This window comes from Eubalaena glacialis, chromosome 19 (assembly GCF_028564815.1).
Source record: "Eubalaena glacialis isolate mEubGla1 chromosome 19, mEubGla1.1.hap2.+ XY, whole genome shotgun sequence".
NCBI lineage: Eukaryota > Metazoa > Chordata > Mammalia > Artiodactyla > Balaenidae > Eubalaena > Eubalaena glacialis.
In genome coordinates this window covers 50825160-50850927 of record NC_083734.1, presented here as the reverse complement: position 1 = coordinate 50850927, position 25768 = coordinate 50825160, and the positions used below count along the sequence as shown (strand labels likewise).

Genomic DNA, 25768 nt, shown 5'->3' with positions numbered 1-25768 from the left:
GGAACGATTTCACTAAGCCCAGACTGTCGCATCTTCTCATACACGGAAAAGCACTAAATTCATTTACTTGAGATGTCTGGTTTTTTTTAATTAGCAGTAATCTTTTGATGTTTGACTACCTGGTTTTTTTGTTTGTTTGTTTTTGAAAAAAACTCCTGTACATTCTTGCTTTTCCCTTTCCTCTTCTGAACAGTCCCTCAGAGCCATCTGAGAGGCTATCTCACCAGTTCAAGTCCTCAGTAATGCCCCCAATAAAACATAACTCTCAACTTTTAGGTTGGACATTTTTTTTCAGTATACAGAGCAAAGCAGACTTTATTCTACTCTCAAAGCACTAAAGTCTAGTTGGGGAGATTGATGCTAATTGGATAAACAAGTGCAAACAAACAAACAGAAAAGATAGCACCCCGGAGGGTGTTGCAGGAGCCTCCAGGTCGGGAAAGCCCCTGTGAGGGGTGACACTCAAACCTGGAGCCGTGGACGAGGGGCTGGAGCAGGGGGTGTGCCCCAGACCAGGACGGGCCATACAAGGTTAACGGCAGGTCACAGGTAAGGTCAGGGGAAAGGCCAGAGCGATCCCGTGGCAAGGAGAGCCACCAGGGTCTCGGGGTCGTTGGGAGCACAACTCGGCCCCAACCCCACCTCCCGTCGACCCTCCCCTCCCCCATCCCCGCGCGCTCCCGCGGCCAGGTCCCGCCCCTTCTTTTCCCTCCCCCAATCCCTCCCGCGCTCCCACGGCCCGGTCCCGCCCCCCCCGCCCCTCACCCAATCCCCACGCGTCCCCGCGGCGTCGCGGCGTCTGCGTACGGTCTGAGGCGGGTACGCGGTCCGGGCGCGGGCGACATGGAGGAGCTGCTGAAGCGGGAGTTGGGCTGCGGCTCCGTCAAGGCCACGGGTCACTCGGGGGGTGGGTGCATTAGCCAGGGCCGGAGCTACGACACGGACAGAGGACGAGTGTTTGTGAAAGTGAACCCCAAGGCGGAGGTCAGGGCTGCCGCGGGCGGGGGGGGGGCGGGGGCGGGGGACTGTGGTCCCGGGTCCGTGTCCGGGCTCGGCGTCGGGAGCCGGTCCGGGTCCGCGGGCGGGGCCGTCCGAGCCCGGGTCTGCGGGCCGCGGAGGCGCTCGGTCACCCGTCTTTTTGTCAGGCTGGCCTGGCGTTTTGGGGGGGGGCCGCGGTTCAGCCCTGCGGCCTCTCGAACCTCAGGGAGGTCGGCGCGGGTCCAGGCCCGTCCGGCGCGTGCCCCACCGTCGCGTGGACGCTGTGGGTGGTTCTCACGCGGCCCAGGTGGCCGCTGCCTTGAGAAAATTCATTGTTTAGCGAGTTTTGAACAAGGACAGGTAGTAGAAGTCCCTTGTCCTGGGGTTTATTTGATTTTGTAGAGATCAAAACCCTTTCTGAATATTGAAAGTAATGTAGCCTTGGTCCGCCGGGCTGCTGTAAACACTGGGCGGCTTTAAACACGAACATGTATATTTCTGGGTCTGGAGGCCTGACGTTCAAGATGGTGGTGAGGCTTCCTTCCCTGGTGTGGAGGCCACTTCTGACTGTGTCCTTACGTGGCAGAAGGGGCAGGAGAGCTCTCTGAGGTCTCTTATAGGGGCTCTAATCCCCTCATGAGGGTTCCACTCCTTTGGCCTGGTCACTTCCCAAGGCCCCGCCTCCTAACACCGTCGCCTTGGGGGTTAGGTTTCAACCTCTGAATTTTCGGGGGACACAAACATTCAGTCCCTTGCGGCCGTCTCTGCATTCTGTTTGTATCTGAACGTTTTCTGAAGGGTTCCCATATAAAATAGGTGAGCCTCCCGGCTGAAGTTGACTTATCCCGGCGTGTTGATGTCACTTCTTTGCGCGCTTTGGGTGGGTCATGCTTGTAGTGTTAGCTGGGAGGCCCTGGATGGCTCCAGTAGGCAAGGAGCAGGACTGGACAATGCCTTGTTTCAAATAGGGCTGAAGGTGCTGACCCCAGTACCAAGTCCTACGTGTTACACACCCTCAGCACTTTTATCCTCTCTTTGGAAATCATACTGCAGAATCCCATCTTCAGTGGTGTGGGATGATCTCTTTCTGAAACGATGCTGTTCTCTCAAGACCAGCCTTCAACTCTGTTCTACAGAGGTTGGCTGCATGTCATCCTGTACATCCCTTCTATAGGAATTTGACAACTAATTGTCCTTGAAGTTGCTCTTTTACATTGGTTTCCCCCAGTCAGTACTAATGTAGTGGAGGTGTCCTTCCTTACTTTCCACCACAGGCTTTCTCTGGGTTCTTTTTCTCTTATGTGGCTCCATCCTTTTCCCAGCTGTATTTCCACTTTCATTAGTGTTTGTAATAATTCAGAACTTGGTGTAGATTACAGGGAAGCAAATACTTTCTGATGATTAAAGTGGAATCTCTCAGTAGTGCTTTTTAAACATTGTTCTGCTACTGGTATTCTGGTTCTTGCTTTTTATTGTCATCAGAGTCCATTTTCTTTTTGCTAATCTTCCTTCTAATCCTTTGGTAGATAGTTTCAAACGTGTCTCTTTGTAGTTTGCTTGGGAATATACTGTGTGAGTTATGCAGATATACTGCCCATAGCGGAAACATTTGCTGATTGATTGGAAAATAGGGCTGTTTTTATGCTTTGCCTTTTAGGAGGTGAAAATGTCTTCTTCCACACTTCTAAGAAGACTACATAGCTGCTCTTTTGTTTTCCTTCTCACTCTCTGCTGGAATGACCTGGTCTAAGTTTTTTCTCTTGATTATGCTTATCTGTCCTTTGCATGCTTGAGTAATTGGCTTTCTCTCATGCTCCTCCCTTAAGTTCTGGATCTTTTGTAGCCCTGCACCCCAGCTAATGCTTACTTTGCCCTTGTCCCATTCTGGAGGAGCAGTGTTCTTAGGGTTAGACACTTAGGACCACATGGTAGTGGACATTTCTGTGAGGGAGCCTTGCCTCTAGCTGGGTTCACAGATCCTTCTTCACCTCTCCCTACATTTTTTTTTTTAATTAAAAAAATTTGGACCTCCCTGGTGGTCCATTAGTTAAGACTCTGCACTTCTAATGCAGGGGGCATGGGTTCAGTCTCTGGGTAGGGAAGTTCCACATGCAGTGTGGCGCGGCCAAAAAAAAAAAAAAAGTTTATCCTTTACTTTACGCTGCACAACCAGTGCTGTAGTACAAAGTATAGCCAGGGCCCAGCTGTGTTCCTTCGTCTTCAGAGAATGCTCTGAAAATTCTTCTTAAGACACAGTTCTTATTTTCCTCCTCAGGAACTTTACCTCTCCAAAGTAGTATAATAATAATGTTTGTAAAGTGTTTAGAATGGACTGTGAAACTGTTAGCTGCTAACTCAGTTAATTATGGCAGCAAGCCTATGAAATTGGTACTGTTACTAACCCCATTTTACAGATGAGGAAACCAAGGTCACAGAGTTAGTAACTATGAGAAGTAGAGATAGAAGAATGTCCATGGCAGCACTGTTCGTAGTGACCCCAAACTGGAAGCCCAGTGTCCTTCATCAGTAGACTGGACAAACACGTTTTAGAACATTCGCACAGCAAGCTCTACACAGCAGAGAGAATAAACTCTGACTGTTGATGCACCAGCGTAACAAATGCAGTGTGGAATGAAGAGGCCTGACCATCTGCCTCTGTAGAGATGACAAAGCAGACAGACAGATGTGGGGGTGGGGTGGCAGCGGCTGGGAGGAGAGGAATGCCGGGTGGCCGTCACGTGGATGTGCTGACTTTGGGAAAGTTAGAGGTGGATGCTTCTGAGTTGTGCAGTTTTCTTCATATACGTCTGTAGAAATTTTACTTTAAAAAAAAAGATATTTAAAGGGGAGGAATTACTTAGCCTGGTAAGTTAGGGAAGATTTCTCTGAGAAATCAAAACTGGTATTAAGTTGAAATCTGAAGGGGAGGGGGCTGACTTGGCAAAAGAAGGGGGAGGGGTGTTCCAAGCAGAGGTGACATGACGTGTGGAAGTCTCCAGGCTGGAGGAGGCCAGGGATCTCTGGGGAACTTAGAGAAGGCTGTAATCCAGGAGCGCAAGGGGTGTGTGTGCCCGCCTGTAAGTGTGGAGGTGGAGCCCAGGTCGGGGCCCAGATGAGGGCGGGGATGTGGGCAGGGCCAGGCCCTGTGGGGCTGTCATGAGGGAAGTGGGGTGACAGCTTGGGGTGTGTTCCAGGGTGGGATTTGCCTTCCAAAAGCAGGAACAAGGACTTTTGGACTGGAAATGGGAAAGGTGGTGGAGGTGAGGTGGTTTCCAGTGCCGGGTAGGAGATGCCATAGGACTTGGTGGTCCATTCAGGTGAGAAGTGACGCCAGCTTCCTGGCACACGCAGATGGGGGCCGCCTGTGCCTGAGGGCCCCCCGGGACAGGACTGTGGTTGAGGTACTGTGTACACAGTCCAGCTCTGCACCAGGCATACGTTTCTCTCTTTGGAGAGACTGGGATCAATGACAGAATAAAAATATACAAAACTAGAAAGTACAATCCCTCTAATTCCTGTGCGGCTTCAGAACGTGTAATCTGCTCTACTGAAAAGTGGAAAAGCTGTCCGTTCTATTGAGTCTGCAGTCAGCCTTGGTTGTGGTGCTCGAGAAAACATGTCTACACAGAGCCTTGCTCTTCCTCCTTCTCCCCTCCCCGGTTATTTCTCTGACAGGCCAAAAGGATGTTTGAAGGTGAGATGGCAAGTTTAACTGCCATCCTAAAGACAGGCACAGTGAAGGTGCCCAAACCCATCAAGGTCCTCGATGCCCCTGGAGGTGGCAGCATGCTGGTGATGGAGCATTTGGACATGCGGTATCTGAGCAGGTTCGTTTGCTTCACCTTCACCTCTGGGTGCCTTTGTTCTTTCTCTGAGTGGGAAGCTTGCATTTGGGGTATAAGTTTGCGGGGTGTGGTAGAAGGAACCCATGACCCCGCACATCCTGGGTTCTGCAGAATGAGCGGCATGTACTCTGTGGGCCAAAAGCGAACAGGAGAGGAATTTCAGGGTGAGATGCTGACAAAGGACCTGGCTGCAGACTCAGATGAGGCCCTCCATCTCCCGCTCGCTTCACCAGAACAGACTCTTATCCTCACTGTCTCACCTACTTTGTGTGGCCTGAGACCTTTCAAATGGAGGTGGGTCCCCATTTGTACCATGAGTTTAGTGGCTGTCTTTTGTTTTGACAGTCATGCTGCAAAGCTTGGAACCCAGCTGGCAGATCTACACCTAGACAACAAGAGGCTTGGAGAGACTCTCCAGAAGGAGGCTGGCACAGTGGGTATGGCTGTGGGCCCGAGGGACCCCCCCAGAGGAAGACATCTGGCCAGTATGGGTGCGTGGGTGGAGTTGTGCTGCCACTGTGTGCAGTCGGACCTGTGTTGCTGCCACAGGAAAGGAATGTAAACCCCAAGTCTGCATGTTTGGGGTGCAGTGAACACAGTGAATACAATTAGTGTATTGTCTCGAAAATGCATTTGAAAGACAGGAAATATTTCCTGAACTCGAAATCCTATCATATTATGGTTCCTTTGACCTCTCACTCCCCAGAAGAAAGCCTATCAAAGTTTCTCTGGCTTACCATACCGTGCCTTTTCTTCTAGGAACAATCACACATGAGACTCAGAATGATAGCCCTCACGTCTGACCTTTTTGGGGCTTACTATGGTGGTAGCACTGAGGGTGTCTTCCAGGATTTTCGTCCTTTGACGTTTGATAATCCATGTGTAGCCCATATGGTTACTCTGCTAGGCAGAGTAGCAAACACACCAGGGACAGACGACCAAGAACCTACTGTGTTAGACAGACAGACGGCCTCGTCCCTTCCACCTACATGTAGTTCAGTCCTTCCGGATTTGCTTTGAGTTTAGGGAGCTGCAGAGGATGAGATCATTTACAAGTACAGCAGTTTATCTTCCATAAGTGGCAAATGCTAAACTGGCCACTGAAAGCTGTCCTTTCCTGATGGGTTATGGGGTGGATTTTCCCTCCTCTTTTGGAGACAGTGTGGTCGCTCCTCTGAGCATCCTCTGGTGCCTCTCCTGGGAAGGAGTGGGTGTCCTGGATTGTTGACTCTGATGAGACAGGCTCTGTTCCTGGGTCCCAGAGCCCAGGGCCCTTGTTTGGATGAGGACACGAGGTGGAGAAGGGCACGCTGAGGTCAGGCCTCAGAGCTTCTCTGAGCTCCCAGAGCTGGCCCCGAGGGAGCGAAGGGACTGTCATCTCTCTCGTTTCATTTTGCTTGCAAGGGAAAGGAGGTGGGCAAGTGGAGCGGCCCTTTGTGGACCAATTTGGCTTTGACGTGGTGACGTGCTGCGGGTACCTCCCCCAGGTGAGTGACACCACCATTTTGCCTGCATTTCCCAGTCAGGCCAGCCGTTCAGAAACAGCTGCGGAAAGCACACCCTCTCTCTTTTTTGGTGAAATTTGGTAAAAGGTCTTTGCTCCTTTTTTTTCTTTGCTAATTTTAAGCAGTCGATATGAGGAGTATCCACCTCACATGCTAGGTAAGCTCAGAGGAGCAGAGAAGGACCAACAAGTTAGGATGCTAGATATCAAGGTGGGTGAAAATTAGAAAGTTAAACCGCATTTTATTTTAAGTAGGAAACTCTCAAAGGTAGCTTAATGAAAAGGGATTGTAACTTTGAGTTTTATGATTTTGTGGTTGGCTGCCCTGGGGATTTCAGCCTGGGGAGCCATACTTGGGCTGAGTGGGTAAGACGGCGGCCTCGCCCTCTGAGGAAAGGCAGGTAGCTGCTTGGGAGGGGAGCACTGAGTATCCCATGGGGCACAGTCCACACTGTTCAGATCTTGAGATGCTGTGGGAGGTTGTCCGGGAACCTGCCGGTCCCAGCATGTCCTCCAGACCCCAGGCTGCCTGGTCAGCTCCACCCCTTTACACTGGTCCCTGCAGTGGCGCCTCTGGGGACCAGCCCGCTCCACCTTTGCTGTGGCGCTTTCCTCTGAGCTCTGCTGTCAACCACACAGGTGAACGACTGGCAGAGGGACTGGGTCACATTCTATGCCCGGCAGCGCATTCAGCCTCAGATGGACCTGCTGGAACAGGGGTCTGGGGACAGGGAGGCCCGTGAGCTCTGGGCTGCTCTGCAGGTGAGTGTCGCCCCTCCCAGCCTGTGCCCGTCATGCCCTGCAGGCCTGATGGGAAGGCGCTGCAGCTGGTGCAGCCACCTGGGCCTGGGCCTGGACGGGAGGTGGGCATGTCTGTGCACCTGTGCACTGACCAGGCCCTGCTTGGGCACTGGGAGCCACACTCAGAAAAGCCTCTGTGTCCCTCCTGTGTGCATCGGTCACTTTGCTAAGCCTGCATTTCCCCCGCAGTTAAAGATCCCTGACCTGTTCCATGATCTGGACATCGTCCCAGCCCTGCTCCACGGAGACCTCTGGGGAGGAAACGTGGCGGAGGATTCCTCTGGGCCCATCATTTTTGACCCAGCTTCCTTCTATGGCCACTCGGAGTATGAGCTGGCGATAGCCGGCATGTTCGGGGGCTTCAGTGGCTCCTTTTACTCCGCCTACCACAGCAAAGTCCCCAAGGCCCCAGGCTTCGAGAAGCGCCTTAAGCTGTATCAGCTCTTCCACTACTTGAACCACTGGAATCACTTTGGATCAGGGTACAGAGGGTCCTCCCTCAGCATCATGAGGAATCTCATCAAATGAGCTCTGGAGGGAGGCCTGAGTTTGGGTTACCAGATCCTAACCTGACGCCTGTGGCCAGCCTCTGGTTCCTCCTCAGCCTCTTCTTCAGGGATTCTTCCCATTTCTTCACACCCTGGAGTAGCTTCAGACCAACTTTCCAAGCCTCGTAAAGTACGTGACATCTCAGAATAAAGGTATTATCACCCTAAAGTTAGACTTCATAGCTGGATAAAACTGCACTAGAAATTGGATGTGAACCAAGGGACCAATGGAGGGCGGGCTGTGTCCAACCCGCAGCTGCCCCGAAGGTAAAGAAGGGAGGTAGCCAGAGTGCCAGGTGCTGCCACCGAGGGCACCTTCCCACCGGCTCCCCGTCTCCTCTCCAGAAATGACTGCTGTCCAGGGTAATGCTTCTTGGTGGGTCAGACTTGGGTCTAGACGTGAAGGCATCGTCCTAGGAGCACCTCCTGATGATCAGTCCCAAACCCAGCACATTCCCTTTCCTTTCTGTACTGCCACTGGACCTGCCGCAGGCGGAGCAGGTCTGGACGCATTCTGGGAGTGACCAAACTGCTCGCCTCAGTGTCCCTGGTCGATTTAGGAGCCAGGGAACTGCTTCTGTTAGCAGCCCGTCAACTGCCGATTTCTAAAGCTTGTGAGTTGTCATTCATTTGCATTGTAGAAACCAGTGCTAAACCAGTGGTTTCCCTCCTTCAGTCTTGCAGTGGTGAGAAATGTTCATGAATGGCATTGATGCTAACAAATCCCTTTATGTAAAAATTTGAATAAACTTTCAGTGGTTTCAGTGATACGTGAGAGTGTTGATTTCCCTTGTTTAAATCATAATTCAATATTTATTGGAGCTGTTTGCCAGGAAACTTTTGTAATATATTCTGAAAATAAATAGGTACAACTGTTGTTTCTTAAAAGAACACATTTTTTCTTGGCTTTGATCAGTAAGAGAATAGCTCAGAGCTTCCAGATAAGGACAGGTGCAGGTGTGGCCTGAGGACTTGTTGCTACAGGACTCAGGTCCAGTTTAACTGCTGTTCTCACCCTGTGAGATTTGGTTAACAGTAAAGGGAGGTTGAAGATAGCTATCAAATTGCATTTCAGGGAAGAAGCCAGTTGGTGGCCCCTACTAGCTCTGGCTCAGGGCTTGGAGGATGCGGGTGTTAGAGAGGACAGTGTCTCATGAGGTGGGTCCGATAGGATGTGTACATGTTTGCCTCTCGTCTTCTTTTTGTTTCTGTTTACAGGTCAGGGCCCCTCAGTGGAATTCAGAAGCAGAACTGATGCCTTCAGAGTTTGTTTTTTGTGGGACGGGAGAGAGGACTGTGACTTTTTTTTATCACTTTAATTATTACCCTTTTTTAACTCTCAGTTATTGATGTTTCTTCATTGCAGTGGCAGCAGTGGCATAAAAAATAAATAAAATTTCTCCATGCACAAAGTGCGTCTGATGGACGGAAGATGACACAGGAAGGACGTATTTCAGTTGGAGGAAATTTCTCACTGTGCTCGGGGGCTGAGGTTGCCCCAGCAGGACACCTGCCGTGAAACTTCCAAGCGAAATCCGGTGCCTGGATCAGGCCCAGCCTGGGCCAGGAGGCATGTTGGGGAGAAACCTGTCCCCCACAAACCTCTCAGCAGGCATCCCTGGTCCCCCCTTCCCCTCCTGGGGCCCCGGCCCTGGGCTGAGGAATCCCACCAGGTGGATGGGGGAGCCTATGCCTGGGGGCTGTGCCAGGTGCAGGGAGCGGCTGCTTCTGCCCCATGATGGCCCCCCGCCATGTCAGCCCAGCATTACCAGGGACTAGAGCCAAGGTTGGAGCTTTCCTGGAGTGCCGCATCTTAGGTAGGCTGCCAGCGAGTGCAGTCAAGGCAGAGATATCGGGGAGTACCTCAGAGGTATGGCAGGCATGCAAGCGACAATTTTATGGTGTTTCCCTGCTTTTGTGATGGCACAGTATCTGTCAGCTTTTTTTTTTGGCTGTGCTGCGCAGCATGCAGGATCTTAGTTCCCTGACCAGGGATCAAACCCGTGCCCCCTGCAGTGGAAGTGCAGAGTCTTAACCACTGGACGCCAGGGAAGTCCCCTCTGTCAGCTTTTTAAACAGCAGTTTGCTGCGATTGCTTATTCTAAAATATCTACTTTTGTATATAATTTTGTATTCGTAAGTATATATATTCCTATATAAAGGGTTGCCAAAGTTGTATAAACCTCAGGCCCAAAGGCCACTGGACCCCCAAGAGTTGCTGTTTGTGGAGTGTTGTGTTCCCTGAAGGCCCCTCTGTGCATCTGAGGATAAGCTGGCACAAATGGATTGGGGAATATTGTCCCCATGTCCTCTCACATTCCCCTCCTTCAGATCTAACTTGCTGCTTCCGAAACACCAGGAAATCGTATAATTGGTGGCGTCCAGAACAGACTGAGGCAAGGCCTGGAAGGCTATCTTGGGAGTGAAGTGTGTATCTTCAGGGCTTGGGTTTTGAGATCGCTCTCAGGCTCATTGTAGGTTTGTGGCTCAGAACACCAGCTGAGACGACAAAGAGGGAACTCTGGTGGAAGAGGGTCTGACCGAGGTGGGTGCCCTGACTGTAAAAAAAAAAAAAAAAGCCGGGGTTCTGACAGGGTTCCGTCTTGCTGTGCAAAGTCCCACTCGGGTGGTTCAGCAGCCGCGGAGGCCACAGGCCACCACTGTGCTGTCTTGAGCTTCACGTCTGCAGGGCAGTGTCAGACACTTGTAAACTGTTGGGATTCTGTTATGGGATGATGTTATGGGCTGGATTCTGTTTGGGATTCAGAGGGAATCTGGGAAATTACAGCCAAAATCAGGGAGGAAAATGCACATTTTGGAAAGATCAGTTTGCTTCAGAGAGCAGTGCACCCAACCCCTGGAAGAAGGTGCCAGTTTGCTCCAAACAGACATGAATCTAGCAAACCTTTACCCTGCATCACACAGGACTGTGTGTCTATGACATCCTAGTGGAGGGGTCAGGAACCCATCCTAGTGGATGGTCTTAGAAGCCTGGAGAACTTCCACCTCTGGTATAATGGAAACCATGCTGTACTAGGGGCTGGGGGACCAGTACAAGAGGCGAGTCTTAAGTGAGTTACGTGAGTTTTGAATCCATTCCTAAAGTGGGCCCAGCAGAAGACCTAAATAGACATTTTTCCAAAGAAGACACACAGATGGACAACATGAAAAGATGCTCACCATGGCTAATTATTAGAGAAATGCCAATCAAAACTACAAGTACGACTACAAAACTACAAGTGAAGTACGACCTCACGCCAGTCAGAATGGCCATCATTAAAAGTCTACAAATAAATTCCGGAGAGGGTGTGGAGAAAAAGGAACCCTCCTACACCGTTGGTGGGAATGCAAATTGGTGCAGCCACTATGGAGAACACTATGGAGGTTCCTTAAAAAACTAAAAATAGGACTTCCCTGGTGGTCCAGTGGTTAAGAATCCACCTTCCAACGCAGGGGACGCGGGTTCAATCCCTGGTTGGGGAACTAAGATCCCACATACCACGGGGCAGCTAAACCTGCGCGCCGCAACTAGAGAGAAGCCCACAATGAAGAGCCTGCGTGCCGCAACGAAGACCCAGAACAGTCAAAAAAAAAAAAAAGGAAAAAACCCACTGATTTTCAACCAGGAGCAATTTAAAAACAAACAAAAAAACTAAAAAACTAAAAATAGAGTTAGAATATGATCTGGCAATCCCATTCCTATCATATATCTGGAAAAGGTGAAAACTCTAATTCGAAAAGATATATGCGGGGCTTCCCTGGTGGTGCAGTGGTTAAGAATCCGCCTGCCAAGGCAGGGGACACAGGTTCGTGCCCTGGTCCAGGAAGATCCCACATGCTGCAGAGCAACTAAGCCCGTGCACCACAACTACTGAGCCTGCACTCTGGAGCCCACGAGCCACAACTACTGAGCCCACGTGCTACAACTACTGAAGCCCGCATGCCTAGAACCCGCGCTCTGCCACAAGAGAAGCCACCGCAATGAGAAACCCGCACACCGCAATTAAGAGTAGCCCCAGCTAGATGCAACTAGAGAAAGCCTGTGCACAGCAACAAAGACCCAATGCAGCCAAAAATAAATAAATAAATAAAATAAATTTATTTAAAAAAAAAAAGATACATGCACCCCAGTATTCATAGCAGCACTATTTACAATAGCCAAGACATGGAAGCAACCTAAATGTCCATTGACAGATGAATGGATAAAGAAAGATGTGGTATATATATACAATGAAATACTACTCTGCCATAAAAAATAATGAAATAATGCCCTTTGCAGCAATATGGATGGACCTAGAGATTATCATACTTAAGTAAATCGGAGAAAGACAAATAACCATATAATATCACATGTGGAATCTAAAATATGACATAAATGAACTTATTTATGAAACAGAAACAGACATAAAAAACAAACTTACGGTTACCAAAGGGGAAAGCGGGTAGGGGAAGTATAAATTAGGAATTTGGGATTACAGATACAAACAACTATATATAAAACAGATAAACAAGGACCTACTGTATAGCACAGGGAACTATATTCAATATCTTGTAATAAACCATAATGGAAAAGAATATGAAAAAATATAAATGTATAACTGAATCACCTTGCTATACAGAAATTACCACAACATTGTAAATCAACTATACTTCAATAAAATAAATTAGAAAAAATAAAAAATAAAGTGGGCCCAGGTAACAACACCCATGGGGTTGTTGGAGATGAACTAACTCCCTGGCGAGAGCCCTGCCAGTAAACACTGCTCAGCATGTCTAGAGCCTGTCTCTCAGGGCGAGGGGTGGGGGGCAGCTTCCTCTGTCTTCCTCATCTTCTCCCAGTGAAATTGCTTCCAAAAGCTCCTTGTGTGAGAACTTGCCTCCCGGCTGGGGTTTCCTCTTGGGCAGAAGTGTATCCTGGAAATTGTTCAGAAACAGCGATCAGAGATCACAGTGGTGGGGGACTGTGGTGGGCATGGAACAGCTGCCCCATCACAGCCGACTCTGAATTCCTAAGAGGTGGCAGAATACCCCTCCCTTTCCCAGAATCTGTGTGAGGGGCATGAACCCAGTATGCTTAAGGTGAAGGCCAGGATGGTGGGCTACCCTTGACACCTGGACCATGTCCACCGGCCCTGCTGGCAGCCAGGCCTTAGGATCCTAACCCCTGCCCCAGCTGCCTGATTTCAGAACGGGCTGTTGTGATGGCCCTGGGGCTGTGCCCACAGCTACCTTCCTGGTGCCCCTTTTCTGAGCAGCGTTACACCCTCCCCACCCTCCTGAGACTCCCCCCACACGGAGCAATGGGACACTTTTGGCCATGGGCTGTGTTTCCCTTCTCGTTGCCACCGGACTCGGTATTCACCATAAGGATCTGAGTGAGCAGGAGAGTCGCTCCTCTGCACGGTGACCCCAGTACCTTGGCTGGTACTACCACCCCAATCCACACCCCCAGATACATTTCCTGAGAACTCCTGCAATAGCTACCTGAGTTTTAGCTACAGTTGGGGCTGAGAGGTGCCTTCTGCACCTTTGCAGCCATTATTCTGGTTCTTGGGGAACCAGGAGACTGGCCGTAGTGGGGAAGGGGCTGCTTGGATGTGTCTGAGTCACATCTCCCAGCTGAGCTTCCTACCACAAACCAAAACTCAAATGCAGGCTTGGGAGGAGGGCGGGCTGGTTTGCAAAGTCAGAGTGCTCTCCTAGGCATGTGTCTTCATGCTGAGGATTCTGTCCTTGGACCTAGGGCTACTCAGATGGGAGCTGGGAGGCCTGGGGAGCAGCCCCAAGTGCCTGGGTTCGGGACCAGTAAGATGGTGTGCCCCTGCCTGGCTGCCACCCAGCATGTTCAGACCCTACTTGGGCAAACCGTGGCCACAGCCCAGAATGGGGCTCAGTCAAGACCAGCGTCTCCTGCAAGAAAGGGCAGGAGGGGGCAGAAGGGTGGAGCGCATGGGCACCTGACCCCGGCAGCTTTGGGACTGGGTTTAGATCAAAGATTTGGAATTCCGAGAGAACAGAGAAAACAGGATGGAAATCATAAGGAAAGAGCTGAAGAAGCTGAAGGCAACTTCCCAGGGTTGGAGGACCCAAGTTTCCATCCTGAAATGGCCCACCTGTCCTGCCCAGAGGAGACTCATCTTGGGCACTTCCCTGGGGAATTGTCACATACCAGCAACAAAGAGAGGATCCAAAAGCCTCCAGAGAGAGAATAGTTTCCACACAGAGAATAAGAATCCAACTGGCTTCCAGCTTCTCAACAGCACAGGAGCTGGAAGGTGAGGCCACAGAGCCATCTCAGTGGTGCAAGAACAGCCTGAATTCCATACCCAGCAGGACTGCTCATCGAGAATAAAGACGTCTGCAGAAGTGCGAGAGCTCATCTTTACTGTCACAGATCCCTTTTCGGGATGCAATAGGAGCTTGGGCTTCGCCAGACTGAGAGGGAGAGCTGGGAGGAGGCAGACTTGCGGCGGTCAGACCCTTCCTACAGATGCCAAACAGTCTCCTGCCCACCTGCTCTCGGCCATGCATGTGTGAGGGCATGTGTACATGCCTTTGTGCACATGGCACGTGTGTGTGTTTTTTCTTAATATTTATTTATTTATTTGGCTGCACCGGGTCTTAGTTGCAGCATGCGGGATCTTCATTACAGCATGTGGGATCTTTAGTTGTGGCATGCGGGATCTAGTTCCCTGACCAGGTATATGGAACCTGGGCCCCCTGCATTGGGAGAGCAGAGTCTTAACCACTGGACCACCAGGGAAGTCCTGGCACATCTGTGCCAGGAAGCTCCCTTCCTGGGACAGCCAGCCTCTGTAATCAGGAGTCCCACTCCGGGTGTGGTCAGCTGCCTGGTATCAGAACCCCAAGAGCAGACTCTATCTCTGATGGGCACCAGGCGCCCTGACGAGCAAGCCCAGTGCCAGCAACCGGTGTCACCAGGCAGTGTCTGGGGCCTGGCAGGACGTGGTCAAGACTGCCAGCCTTCTGTGGACTGTGTGAGACCTAGCAAGGCCTGTGACCTGCATCCCAGGGACGGCAATCTCCCCTGGACTGTCCTGGGTATTGCTGGGTGGGAGGGCTCTGGGCCGAGGCCCAGAGAGAGCTCAGGGAGCCTCCGTGCAGGGAGGTCAGGCCCTACAGGGCCCTGGGCAAGTCCCAGGCGGGTACAGGCTCACTGACTGTGGACACACGGAAGGGCACCGCCCCCACATCTGTCCCGCTATCAGAGAGCTCCGCCCTCCTCCCATAGCGCTGGGTCCGCCCGGCTTGGCCTACGGGGTGGGGGCGGCGAGCGCTTGCCCGGCCTGACTGAACCCCCGCCCTCACCCTCCGGCGGGAGGAAGACCGGGAGGCCGGACACCAGGGCGCTGGGAGCCCTTAGGCCGCACAGACCGGGCGCCTCCCCCACGGACAGCTGCCTCGGCAGCGGCGAGCTCGCGTCCGGGCCCGCTGTCTGCGCGGTCCCAGGTCCCCCGTGTCCCCGTGTCTCCCGTCCCCCATCTCTCCCCCGGCCCCATGGAGCAGCTGCTGCGCGCGGAGCTGCGCACCGCGACCCTGCGCGCCTTCGGGAGCCCCGGGGCCGGCTGCATCAGCGAGGGACGCGCCTACGACACGGATGCCGGTCCCGTGTTCATCAAGGTCAACCGCAGGACGTTGGTGCGTGCCCCCCACCCCATCCCATCCCACCCCACCCCACCCCTCCCTGCGGCCTGAGCTTGCCCCGGGAGCTGACGGGGAGAAGGGGTTGAGGGTGGGGGAGGGCTGGAAGGAAGGGGGGGAGGAGAGGAGGGTGGCGAGGGGGCTCAGGCGCTCAGGGGCTCAGGGAGAGGGAGCGCTGTGGTCTGGTCCTGGGCCAGGCCTGGCAGTCACAGCCCCGGGGTCAGCTTGCGGCCTTGCAAGAGGCTCAAGCGATTTCTGTGGGATTCCGAGGTTTTGTCTGCTGCGGGATTAATTTACTTCCTTTTGCCTGGATGCACAGGAGTTTTTGGTGTCTGTTTTAATTTCTCAACCGTTCAAGCATGGGGGGAGGTGAAGCTTGGGGTCCTGGGCTGCTTCTGCCACTCCCCTGGGGCTCAGCTCTGGGCTCCGCTCCCCACAGCCCCTGGGTCCTCCCCGGCAGATGGAAGGAGGCAGGAAGAACCCTTGCCCGACACAGAGGGCCAGGCTTCTGCTCCTCCTACTCACAGGCCATGCTTGTGTTTGGACCTGGTTTCCATCGCCTGCTTAAAATATTGCTGTTAAATATACATGGAAAATAGTAACACTTTACAGATGGAGAAAACTGACCATAGTGTGTGCACCTCAGGTGCTGAGGATGGCGCTCCCTTGGCCCTGGGGGGCAGCTCCAAGGAGGCCCCTGGTGCTCTGTGGGCCAGGCCCCTTTGAGATGCGGCAGTGGGGAGGGGGTGTTGGCTGTGGGCTGGAGGAAATCCCAGAGTGACCCCTCCAGTCCCCCTGCAGCACTGCCAACGTTTAGGATGGACAATGGGTCGGCACTGGTCCGGCATCCCTGCTCTGTTGGCACCAGGAACTGTTAAAGAATCTGGTTTCAGTACCCAAATCCCTCAAAGCAATAAGGCCCGCCCACTGGGAAGCGGTATTGGGTTCAGGGTTCACACTGGCCCTGGAAACTTCGCAGCTGGTTCCTGAAAGCTCTTCCAGGCTGGGATCCCATTTTTCACCCTTGAAACCTTCAGTGCTGGCACACAGTAGGTGATCAATCAATACACGAGAACAGGTGATAGGTGAGGCCCTCAGGATGTAAGCAATCTGGAGCCCAGGTGTCCTCTTCCCCTGTACGTTTGGGGTCTCACCCTGGGAGCATGGCTGGGGGTCACTGGACACCCCGCTCCATGATTCTAGGTGTGGATTGGCAGTTAGGAGGACACCCTGCACGTTCTCCCCTCAGGTCCTTGAATTAAAGGATGGAATTCTTTTCCTGTGTGGAAATAGATGCTTTGATCTTGTTCACAAAGGTTAGTTCTATAGCCAGAGGTATTCACAAACCATATTAACAAACACATTTTTAACCCAGATATAGTGTACCTAAGGTGAGAGTTCACCTAATTTAAAATTGGGATATTTGTACAAAATGTTTTAGAAGTAGGAAGACCCCTGGGTCCCAGTGGAGGCTGTTCCGCTGCCCTGGGGAGTGGCTGTCTTCTTCTTGGGTGGGGTGCATGGCTCCTTCCCAGCCTCCAGGCCCTGGTGGGTGCTTGCCTCTGAGGACCGGCCCTGGACCCCCCAGCCCCTGCCTTCCCCCGCCCCACGTGTGTGCCCCAGTCACTTTGGCATGCCCCCCATGCTGCCCCTCATTTGCTGTAAGTGCTCAAGGCATCGTGGGGACAGGTAACCTGGAAGGGGACCCAGGCGCAGCCCCATACCCTCCACTAACCTGCACTTCAAGGCACCCCACCAGCACCCCCATGGCACCCTGTGGCACCCCACAGCACCCCACTATACCCCCAGCACCCTCCTGGTCTACTACAACACCCCATAGCACTCCCACCACCCCACAGTACCTTCATGGCACTCCCAGCACCTCACAGCACCCCCATGGCACTCCTAGCACCCGAAGGTTTCCCCAGCACCCCCAGAACCCCACCCCCCCATGGCCTGTGCTTCCTTCCCTCTCAGAGCAAGCGCTTGGTGCAGGCCTCAGCATCCTGTCCACCCTAAGCTCTCGGTGCAGCCCCTCCCTATCCAAAGGGGGCCACATTGCGTCCCACCCTCTGGGGGCTGATGCCTTGCTCCCCAGCCAGTTTTCAGCAACTGGAGGTCCTGGGTACTTGCGATCCCACATGGTGGCTTCTGTCCAGGGCTGTGAGCCTCAGCCTGGCTGCATAGCCCCTGCTGGCGTTGGAGTTCACGGCCGTGTTCTGGACGCAGGCCCGGCAGATGTTTGAGGGGGAGATGGCGAGCCTGGAGGCTCTTCGGAGCACCGGCCTGGTGCGGGCGCCTCAGCCTATCAAGGTGATTGACCTGCCTGGAGGTGGGGCTGCCTTTGTGATGGAGCATCTGAAGATGAGGGGCCTGAGCAGGTGAGAGAGAGAGAGAGAGAGAGAGAGAGAGTATGTGTGTGTGTGTGTGTGTGTGTGTGTGTGTGTGTATATGTGTGAGAGAGAGAGAGAGAGAGAGACAGAGAGGAAGACAGAGACAGAGAGAGGGAGACGAGAGAGAGGGGGAGCAGCCTCTTGCTGAGCTGCCCATATAACTCCGTGCAGGGAGCAGAGGCAGGGCCAAGAACCACACCTGCCATCCCTGATGGAGACAGGAGCTCTTGCTTTCCATGCAGGGTCAGTTTGAGGTTAGTTTGGCTCCACAAAGCTGTGCCAAATAAGCGTGTTTGAACCATCCATTGCTTTGTGCTCAGAGGGCACCCGTGCCAGCTCAGTTTGGGCAGTGAGGTCTGATCTAGTAATTATCTGAAGTCCTTAATTTTTTTCTAATTATTAAAGTTATGTATATTCATTGTTTAAAAAATGGTGGAAGACGCAAACTCATGTAAAGAAAACTAAAGGCACCCGTCATCCCAGAAGCAGGGAGCAGTCACTGCTACATTTTGGTGTGTGATTATCATCCCAGTCTTTTTCTTATATGTGATTTACATTTGCTCTTACAAAAATCGGGAGCCTTTTTTTTCTTTTTCTACTTAACATTACTTTTTCCCTTGATTTGTCCCTTAATTCCCAGTACCTCTGTGGACTTCAACAGAAGTCTACCCTTCTTGGTGATTTTATACTATTTTGTTTTTTGGAGGTCATTGCCTACAGTTCATTTTTTTCAGTTTTTAAAGAACAGAGAGTAGTTTTTAAGGTATTTAAAACATTTCTCAAAATGGAACATGCTAGCTGGTTGTTGTTTCTTATTTTAATTGGCTGCATTTCTTCTTTCCTCAGTCAGGCATCAAAACTAGGAGACCAGATGGCAGATTTGCACCTTTACAACCAGAAGCTCAGGGAGAAGTTGAGGGAGGAGGAGAACAGAGTGGGTATGTTCAGACTGCTGTTGTGCACCCTTGACCTGGGTGCATCTACCCTGGGTTGGTGCTCAGGGGGGACATTTCAGTAATGGGTTGGGTTGCACACCACCTGCCTGTAGACTGCAGTGTGAAACAAGAGATTGTTAAATAAGAATTTTGATGATAAGCTAGTAGAATCAACTCATGACCCCTTTTATATCCAGCTCTGCTGTCCAGTGTGCTTGAGATAGGCGTGTCCTTGCTGGTCCATGTGTGGACCAATTGCTACCATGTGTAGTACATCCTCAGCCACCCATGTTCCAGCAGTGCAGCCCAGGCCCATCCTGATGCTCTGCTGAGGTCTGACATTTAAGAGAAAGATAAGCAGCACTTTCTGTTGACAGGCCAGAGGGCTGAGGGTGCCGGGCCCCAGTATGTGACCAAGTTTGGCTTCCACACGGTGACGTGCTGCGGCTTCATCCCACAGGTGAGTGCCTCGGGGAGGATGCTTCTGCTTAGTTCCTGACGCCCCAATGCTGGTCACCCCACCGCTTGTGTGTGACAGAGTGCCAGTCTGCTGGGCACCAGCAAGTCTGACTACCTGATTTCTGAAAGCAGAGTGTGAGCTGTGATAAGTGGGCTGGGGAGAGTAGATGTCGAGGTTCACTGAGCAGAGCTCAGAGGAGGTGGGGAGCTGTGGGGCAGGTAGAAGAGCATTCTGAGCAGAGGAAACAGCAGGTGCAAAGGCCATATCACAGGAGGGCATGTGCTAAGTGTGGAGGATGGAAGTGGGTGGGGGTAAGGCAGCATTAGAGGTCAGGGACTAAGTCCTGGTCACTCAGCCCCTCTCCTGGGGCCTTTAAAAATTATTAGTACTATTGAAAAAAAACTCTTAGTACTATTGAGTTGTAATTCAGTGACATAAATGTCACTTTTAAAGTGTACAGTTTAGTGATTTTTAGTATATTCACAGTGTTATGCAGCCATCACCACTGTCTGACTCCAAAACATTTTCATCACCCCAAAGAGAAACCACATACCCATTCGTAGTCATTCCCCATTACCCCGCCCTCAGTCACAGGCAGCCATGAATCTCTGTCTTTAGGATTTGCCTATTCTGGACATTTCGTATAAATGGAATCATATTGTACAATAGATATACTTTTATGTCTCCCTGGTGTGGGCAGAGGGCTGTTCTTCCAGGCGGAGGTCACTAGGGGCAAGATCCTTATGAAGCTGGAGGCAGATTTAGGGATCTTAGTCAAGGGGTAGCCCTCACATCTGGGGTCCCTAGAACTGTACCTGGTGGTTTACCAGGCTTGTTAACACCCCATGAATCTCTGCTGAAGCCAGCTACCCTGGGGGTTACACACCTATCTGGAGCTAGTGACCAGCACGATAGTGTGGTCCCAGGCCAGTATGGCCAAATGTGGCTTGTTATCCTGCTTCAGATGTTGGTTTAAGAGCTACGAGTCTACAAAGATTTGGTTGACCTCACACAGTGGCTTTTCAAGAACTGAGGAATGAACTTGTACACAGAACCCTGATGTGTGAAGCAGGTGAGGATGGGTCTGGCCTGTTAGGGACACAGGCAGCCCCCGAGTGCCCCTTCAGAGTCTAGGATCAGTGAACCAACCTAGTTTAGCTGCAGCCCGGCCAGGAAGGGGCAGGAAACCTAGGAGGACACCTGGTCCCCCTCCTTGTGCTGTGACAAGATGGTACTGGATGTAGTGTCCGATGGACATAGCCTGAGTGGACCAGCCTGAAGTTTCAGGAGGCTCCCTGCTCCTTGGGAGGACTGAGTGGGCCCTTAGGGGCTGCAGCCGTTCATGGGGCAACCCTGAATGGTGGCACCTAGTGAGCTGAGCCCCGTTGGGGCCATTGGCTCGGTCAGAGGACTGACACAGTTTGTTTGCTGCCGTGTCCGACTCAACTCCCCAGTTGCCATCGCAACACCAGGAGGCGGGTTGCCATTGACCCATTTTATAGATGAGGAAAATGATGTGCAGAGAAGCCAGGTGGTGCCTGAGTCATGCAGCTGGTAAGCGGAGGGGCCAGGGTTTGGCCCTGTCTGGCTTCAGAGCATAGGCCCTGACCGCCACACATCCTGACCCACCTGGTCCAGGTGAAAGCTGGGTCCTCCCACCAGCTGTGCACCCAGGCGGCCCCGCCTTTGGTAGCTCAGGGGAAGGTCATGTCTTTTCGTGGGTGAGGGGATCACGGCCCATTGGTTCAGGTGGAGGGCTAGCCAGTGCTGGTCTCCAGCTCCAAACACACAGTCTATGTCTTCATGACCTGGTCATCTAGGAGGTAGACCGAGGCTGGGACACTAGGGGCCTGGGAAGGCAGATGGGGCACGAGGGCATGCCATCCCATACGCCTCAGCCTGTTTGGGGAGGGGGCCTCCCGCCTTCTCTTGAGGTGCACCTAGCACCAAGGGGGTGAACCCAGGGCCTCAGCCACCACAACCCTCTGCACAGGGAGTCTCCATGCTGAGGATGCTGACCAGAGATGCATGCTCTCCAGAAAGTTCCTCCCTTAAGGAATTTCACAAAGTAACCCTTGGTATAAAATAAGCTTTGCATCTTTTTTTTTTTTTTAAACAACTCTATTAAGGTATAATTGACATAAAATAAACTGCACCTATTTAAAAAGTACAGTTTGGTAAGTTTTGACATATGTATGCACCTGTGAACCGCTAACCGCAGTCAGGTCAATGAGTATATCCATCACCAAAAAAAGTGTCCTCCTGCCCTTTTGTAATGTTTTCCTCCTGCCCTTCCCTGCCCCTGGCAACTGCTGATCTGTTTTCTATCACCATAGATAGGTTTGCATTTTGTGTAATTTAATATAAATGGAATCATATGGTGGGTACTCCTTTTTGTCTGACTTCTTTCACTTAGCACAAACATTTTGATAATCATCCATGTTGTTGCCTGTGTTAAAAGTCCATTCCATTGTATGAGAAACCACAGTGTGTTTATCCATTCACCTGTTGATGGACATCTGAGTTGTTTCCGGGTTTTGCTTTCACAAATAAAGCTGCTATGAACCTTCATGTGCAAGAGTTTGTGTGGACAAATGCTTCCATTTATTTTGGGTAAGTACCTAGGAGCCAATGACTAGGTCAAATGTAGGCTTATGTTTAACTTTTTAAGAAACTACCAAAATATTTTCCGAAGTGGTTATACCATTTTACATTCACACCATCAGTGTATGAGCGTTCCAGGTCCTCGGCATCCTCGCATACTTGGTATTTTCCTTTTTCTAAAATTGTAGCCATCCTAGTGATTGTGAGGTATCTCAGTGAGGTTCTATTTTCCCTGATGACTAAGGATGTGGAGCATCTATTCATGTGCTTATTTGCCATATATTAGGGACATAATTGTTTAGGATTATTATATCTTCCTCATCAGTTGACTTCCTTTCCATAGTGAGATGACTTTCTTTATACTTGGTGATATTCTTTGCTCTGAAATTTACTTCCATATTAATATAGCTACTCCAGCTTTCTTTTGACTAGTGTTAGCATGATTTATCTTTTCTATCCTTTTAACCTGTTTCTGTTTTTATATATAAAGTGCATTTCTTGTACACAGCTTATAATTTGGTTAAAAAATATAATTGGGTTAAAAATAATTGCTTTATTTTTCTAACCTGTTGATCTCTGTCATTTAACTGGGATGTTTAGACACATTTTTTTAAAAAAAATTTTTATTTATTTATTTATTTATTTTTGGCTGTGTTGGGTCTTCGTTTCTGTGCGAGGGCTTTCTCTAGTTGCGGCAAGCGGGGGCCACTCTTCATCGCAGTGCGCGGGCCTCTCACTATCGTGGCCTCTCTTGTTGCGGAGCACAGGCTCCAGATGCGCAGGCTCCGTAGTTGTGGCCCACGGGCCCAGCCGCTCTGCGGCACGTGGGATCCTCCCAGACCAGGGCTCGAACCCGTGTCCCCTGCATTGGCAGGCGGACCCTCAACCACTGCGCCACCAGGGAAGCCCTAGACACATTTAATGTACTTATTGATATGGTTAGGTTTGGAACTGTTATTTCTTTTTTTTATTTGTTTTATCTGTTCTCTGCTCCCCTTTTACTCTTTTTTCTTTATTGTTGTTGTTTTTATAAATTTATTTATTTATTTATTTTTTTGGTGCATTGGGTCTTCGTTGTTGGGTCTTCATTGCTAAGCGTGGGCTTTCTCTAGTTGCTGCGAGCGGGGGCTACTCTTTGTTGCGATGCGCGGGCTTCTCATTGCGGTGGCTTCTCTTGTTGCAGAGCTTGGGCTCTAGGTGCGTGGGCTTCAGTAGTTGTGGCACGTGGGCTCAGTAGTTGTGGCTCGCGGGCTCTAGAGCACAAGCTCAGTAGTTGTGGCGCATGGGCTTAGTTGCTCCGCGGCATGTGGGATCTTCCCGGACCAGGGCTCGAACCCATGTTCCCTGCACTGGCAGGCGGATTCTTAACCACTGCACCACCAGCGAAGTCCCACCTTTTATTCTTTTTGCTCTCTTTCGAATTAACTTTTAATGTACTTATTGATATGGTTAGGTTTGGAACTGTTGTCATTTCTTTTTTATTTGTCTTCTCTGTTCTTTGCTCCCCTTTTATTCTTTATCTCTCTTTTGAATTAACTAAGTATTTTTAAAAAATTTATTTACTTATTTATTTTTGGCTGCGTTGAGTCCTCGTTGCTGTGCGCGCAGGCCTTCTCCAGCTGTGGCGAGCGGGTGCCTCTCTTCGTTGCGGCACACAGGCCTCCCACTGCGGTGGCTTCTCCTGTTGGGAAGCACGGGCTCCAGGAGTGTGGGCTTCAGTAGTTGTGGCTCGCGGGCTCTAGAGCGCAGGCTCAGCAGCTGTGGCGCATGGGCCCAGCTGTACCGCGGCACGCGGGATCCTCCCGGACCAGGGCCCGAACCCGTGTCCCCTACATTGGTGGGCGGATTCCTAACCACTGCGCCACCAGGGAAGTCCCTAAGTAAGTATTTTTAATGATTCCATCTTATCTCCCTTGTTGGACAGCGATAACATTTGCTGTGCTCTTTTAGTGGTTGCTTTAGGGTTTAGGCGGATGCCATGCCTAATTCTGTCCTGTGACCACCAGCTGCAGCACCAGCCCCTCCTTTCCCTTGTTGCTCAGGTGAACGAGTGGCAGGATGACTGGCCAACCTTCTTCACCCGGCACCGGCTCCAAGCACAGCTGGACCTCATTGAGAAGGACTATGCTGACCGAGAGGCACGAGAACTCTGGTCACAGCTACAGGTGGGCACAGCAATTATCCTCTGGGAGAGGGGCTGTTCTCTTATGAGCCTCCCACATTTGTGTGGGACCCCCTGCTAGAACAGAGCCAGAGTGGGGACTGCTGAGCCTGGAGCAGAGCTGGCCAAGTCGTGGACCCATAAGTGTCCTGACTATTGGCTTGATGGGGAAACTGAGAAGGGGATGGGACCTGAGGGCGTACTTGACCCCTGAGTGCACCTCTCACCTGCTTGGTCACCAGGTACTTAACCTCAAACTTTGCTCATGTGAAATGTAGGTGTTTGGCTTGTAAATGGTGGCATTTACTATTACTTTCTTGTCCATTCTTATGCTGTTTTTTTCACCAAGGCACAAACGTCTTACCTCTTAGAGCAGGTGTGGGTAGCAGGTGTGGGTAGCACTTTGAAACCAGAGTGACTGGTTTCAAAACGTAACTCTCAAAATGTTAAAAACAGAACTCGCATATCAGTCTATCAGCATGCATCAAAGAAATTTTATTTAACTCATTGCTGAAGTAATCAGGCTACAAAAGAGGTGCAGATATGTATGTGCTGTGAAATAAAAGAATAGCGCAGAAAGTTTGCTAAGTTACATACAAAAAGACTCCACTCAGGTTATACAGTTCATATTCTACATGACAATAAAACCATAACCTCTGAGGTTCTCTACTCTACTGTATGGAAATCATTAATATTGTAGCGCTTCTGGACCTAAATTAGTAGTAAATACTAAGACAAAATTACATTTCCCTGGAGTCAGAGGATCCTTATCCCTGGGCTTGGTACAAAGTGGTGGTTGGACCCTGAGCAAACACAAGGTCGTTTTTGCCTTATTTCCAAGTACTGGATGAGGAGACGGTGGCTCCCAGGCCTGTGATAACTCTGTGTACAATAATTATTTTCTTAGGTGAAGATCCCAGATTTGTTTTGTGGCCTAGAAATTGTCCCCGCCCTTCTTCATGGGGATCTCTGGTCAGGAAATGTGGCAGAGGACGACACCGGCCCCATTATTTATGACCCGGCCTCCTTCTACGGTCATTCTGAGTTTGAACTGGCGATTGCTTTGATGTTCGGGGGGTTTCCCAGGCCCTTCTTCACCGCCTACCACCGGAAGGTCCCCAAGGCTCCAGGGTTTGACAGGCGGCTGCTGCTCTATCAGCTCTTTAACTACCTGAACCACTGGAACCACTTCGGGAAGCAGTACAGGAGCCCATCCCTGGGCACCATGAGGAAGCTTCTCAAATAGCAGCCCGCCTGTGTCCCCTGCCCAGCTGCTTGCCAAAGGACCAGGGCGGCAGCACCAGAGGCGGCTTCAGAGATGAATAAAGCCCATGGTGGTTTCAGGGATGGAACTGTGTGTGTCTTAGTTTCACCTGCGTCTCCGTCCTCCATGCAGCTGGGTTAATTTATGGGGGCCCAGACCACCTGAAAGGCCTCCGGCAGGCTCATTACCTATTCCAATCTGGGGGGAACTTGGAGTTTGGATACTTCCATGACATTTGTACAGAAATTCACACAGATCTGGGGTTTGCTTAGGTGGAATTTGATGTCATGGCCCCCTGTGGATTCGGGTCTCCTCTTTCTGGCTTAGGCAGAGTTGGGGACCATGAGATGGGCCCACCTCTTGAGCAGTATCTCTGGGGCTGAGCAGGGCTCCAGGTCCACCTTACTGAGGTGGACAGGTGGAAGAAAGACACCCCCCCCCCCCCCCGCCATGTGCTGCAGCCACTGCACAGCCGCTCTCCTGCGCTCCGTTTTGCAGCTGGTGTTTTTTGCTCGATAAGAAGGGTGTGTGTGTGTGTGTGTGTGTGTGTGTTACTTATTTATTTGTAGCCTTGGGTAGGGGGTGCCTGGAGTGGTCAGGGTGTCGGGGTGTC

The 25768-nt window shown here is 51.2% G+C and overlaps 2 protein-coding genes across 2 annotated transcripts; both read left to right on the top strand.

Moving 5' to 3' along the window:
- The first annotated feature begins 818 nt into the window (after positions 1-818).
- On the top strand, positions 819-8444 carry FN3KRP (fructosamine 3 kinase related protein). The gene is made up of 6 exons (XM_061175613.1): positions 819-984; positions 4654-4805; positions 5169-5260; positions 6228-6310; positions 6967-7089; positions 7318-8444. Exons 1-6 carry the CDS (start codon positions 844-846, stop codon positions 7654-7656), a joined length of 930 nt encoding a protein of 309 aa, XP_061031596.1. The 5' UTR covers positions 819-843; the 3' UTR covers positions 7657-8444.
- Positions 8445-14945: 6501 nt separating this feature from the next.
- Positions 14946-25238, top strand: FN3K (fructosamine 3 kinase). Its single transcript, XM_061175127.1, has 6 exons — positions 14946-15335; positions 17568-17719; positions 18578-18669; positions 19044-19126; positions 23773-23895; positions 24799-25238. The coding sequence occupies exons 1-6, from the start codon at positions 15195-15197 to the stop codon at positions 25135-25137; spliced, it is 930 nt and encodes a 309-aa protein (XP_061031110.1). The 5' UTR covers positions 14946-15194; the 3' UTR covers positions 25138-25238.
- Positions 25239-25768: the final 530 nt, after the last annotated feature.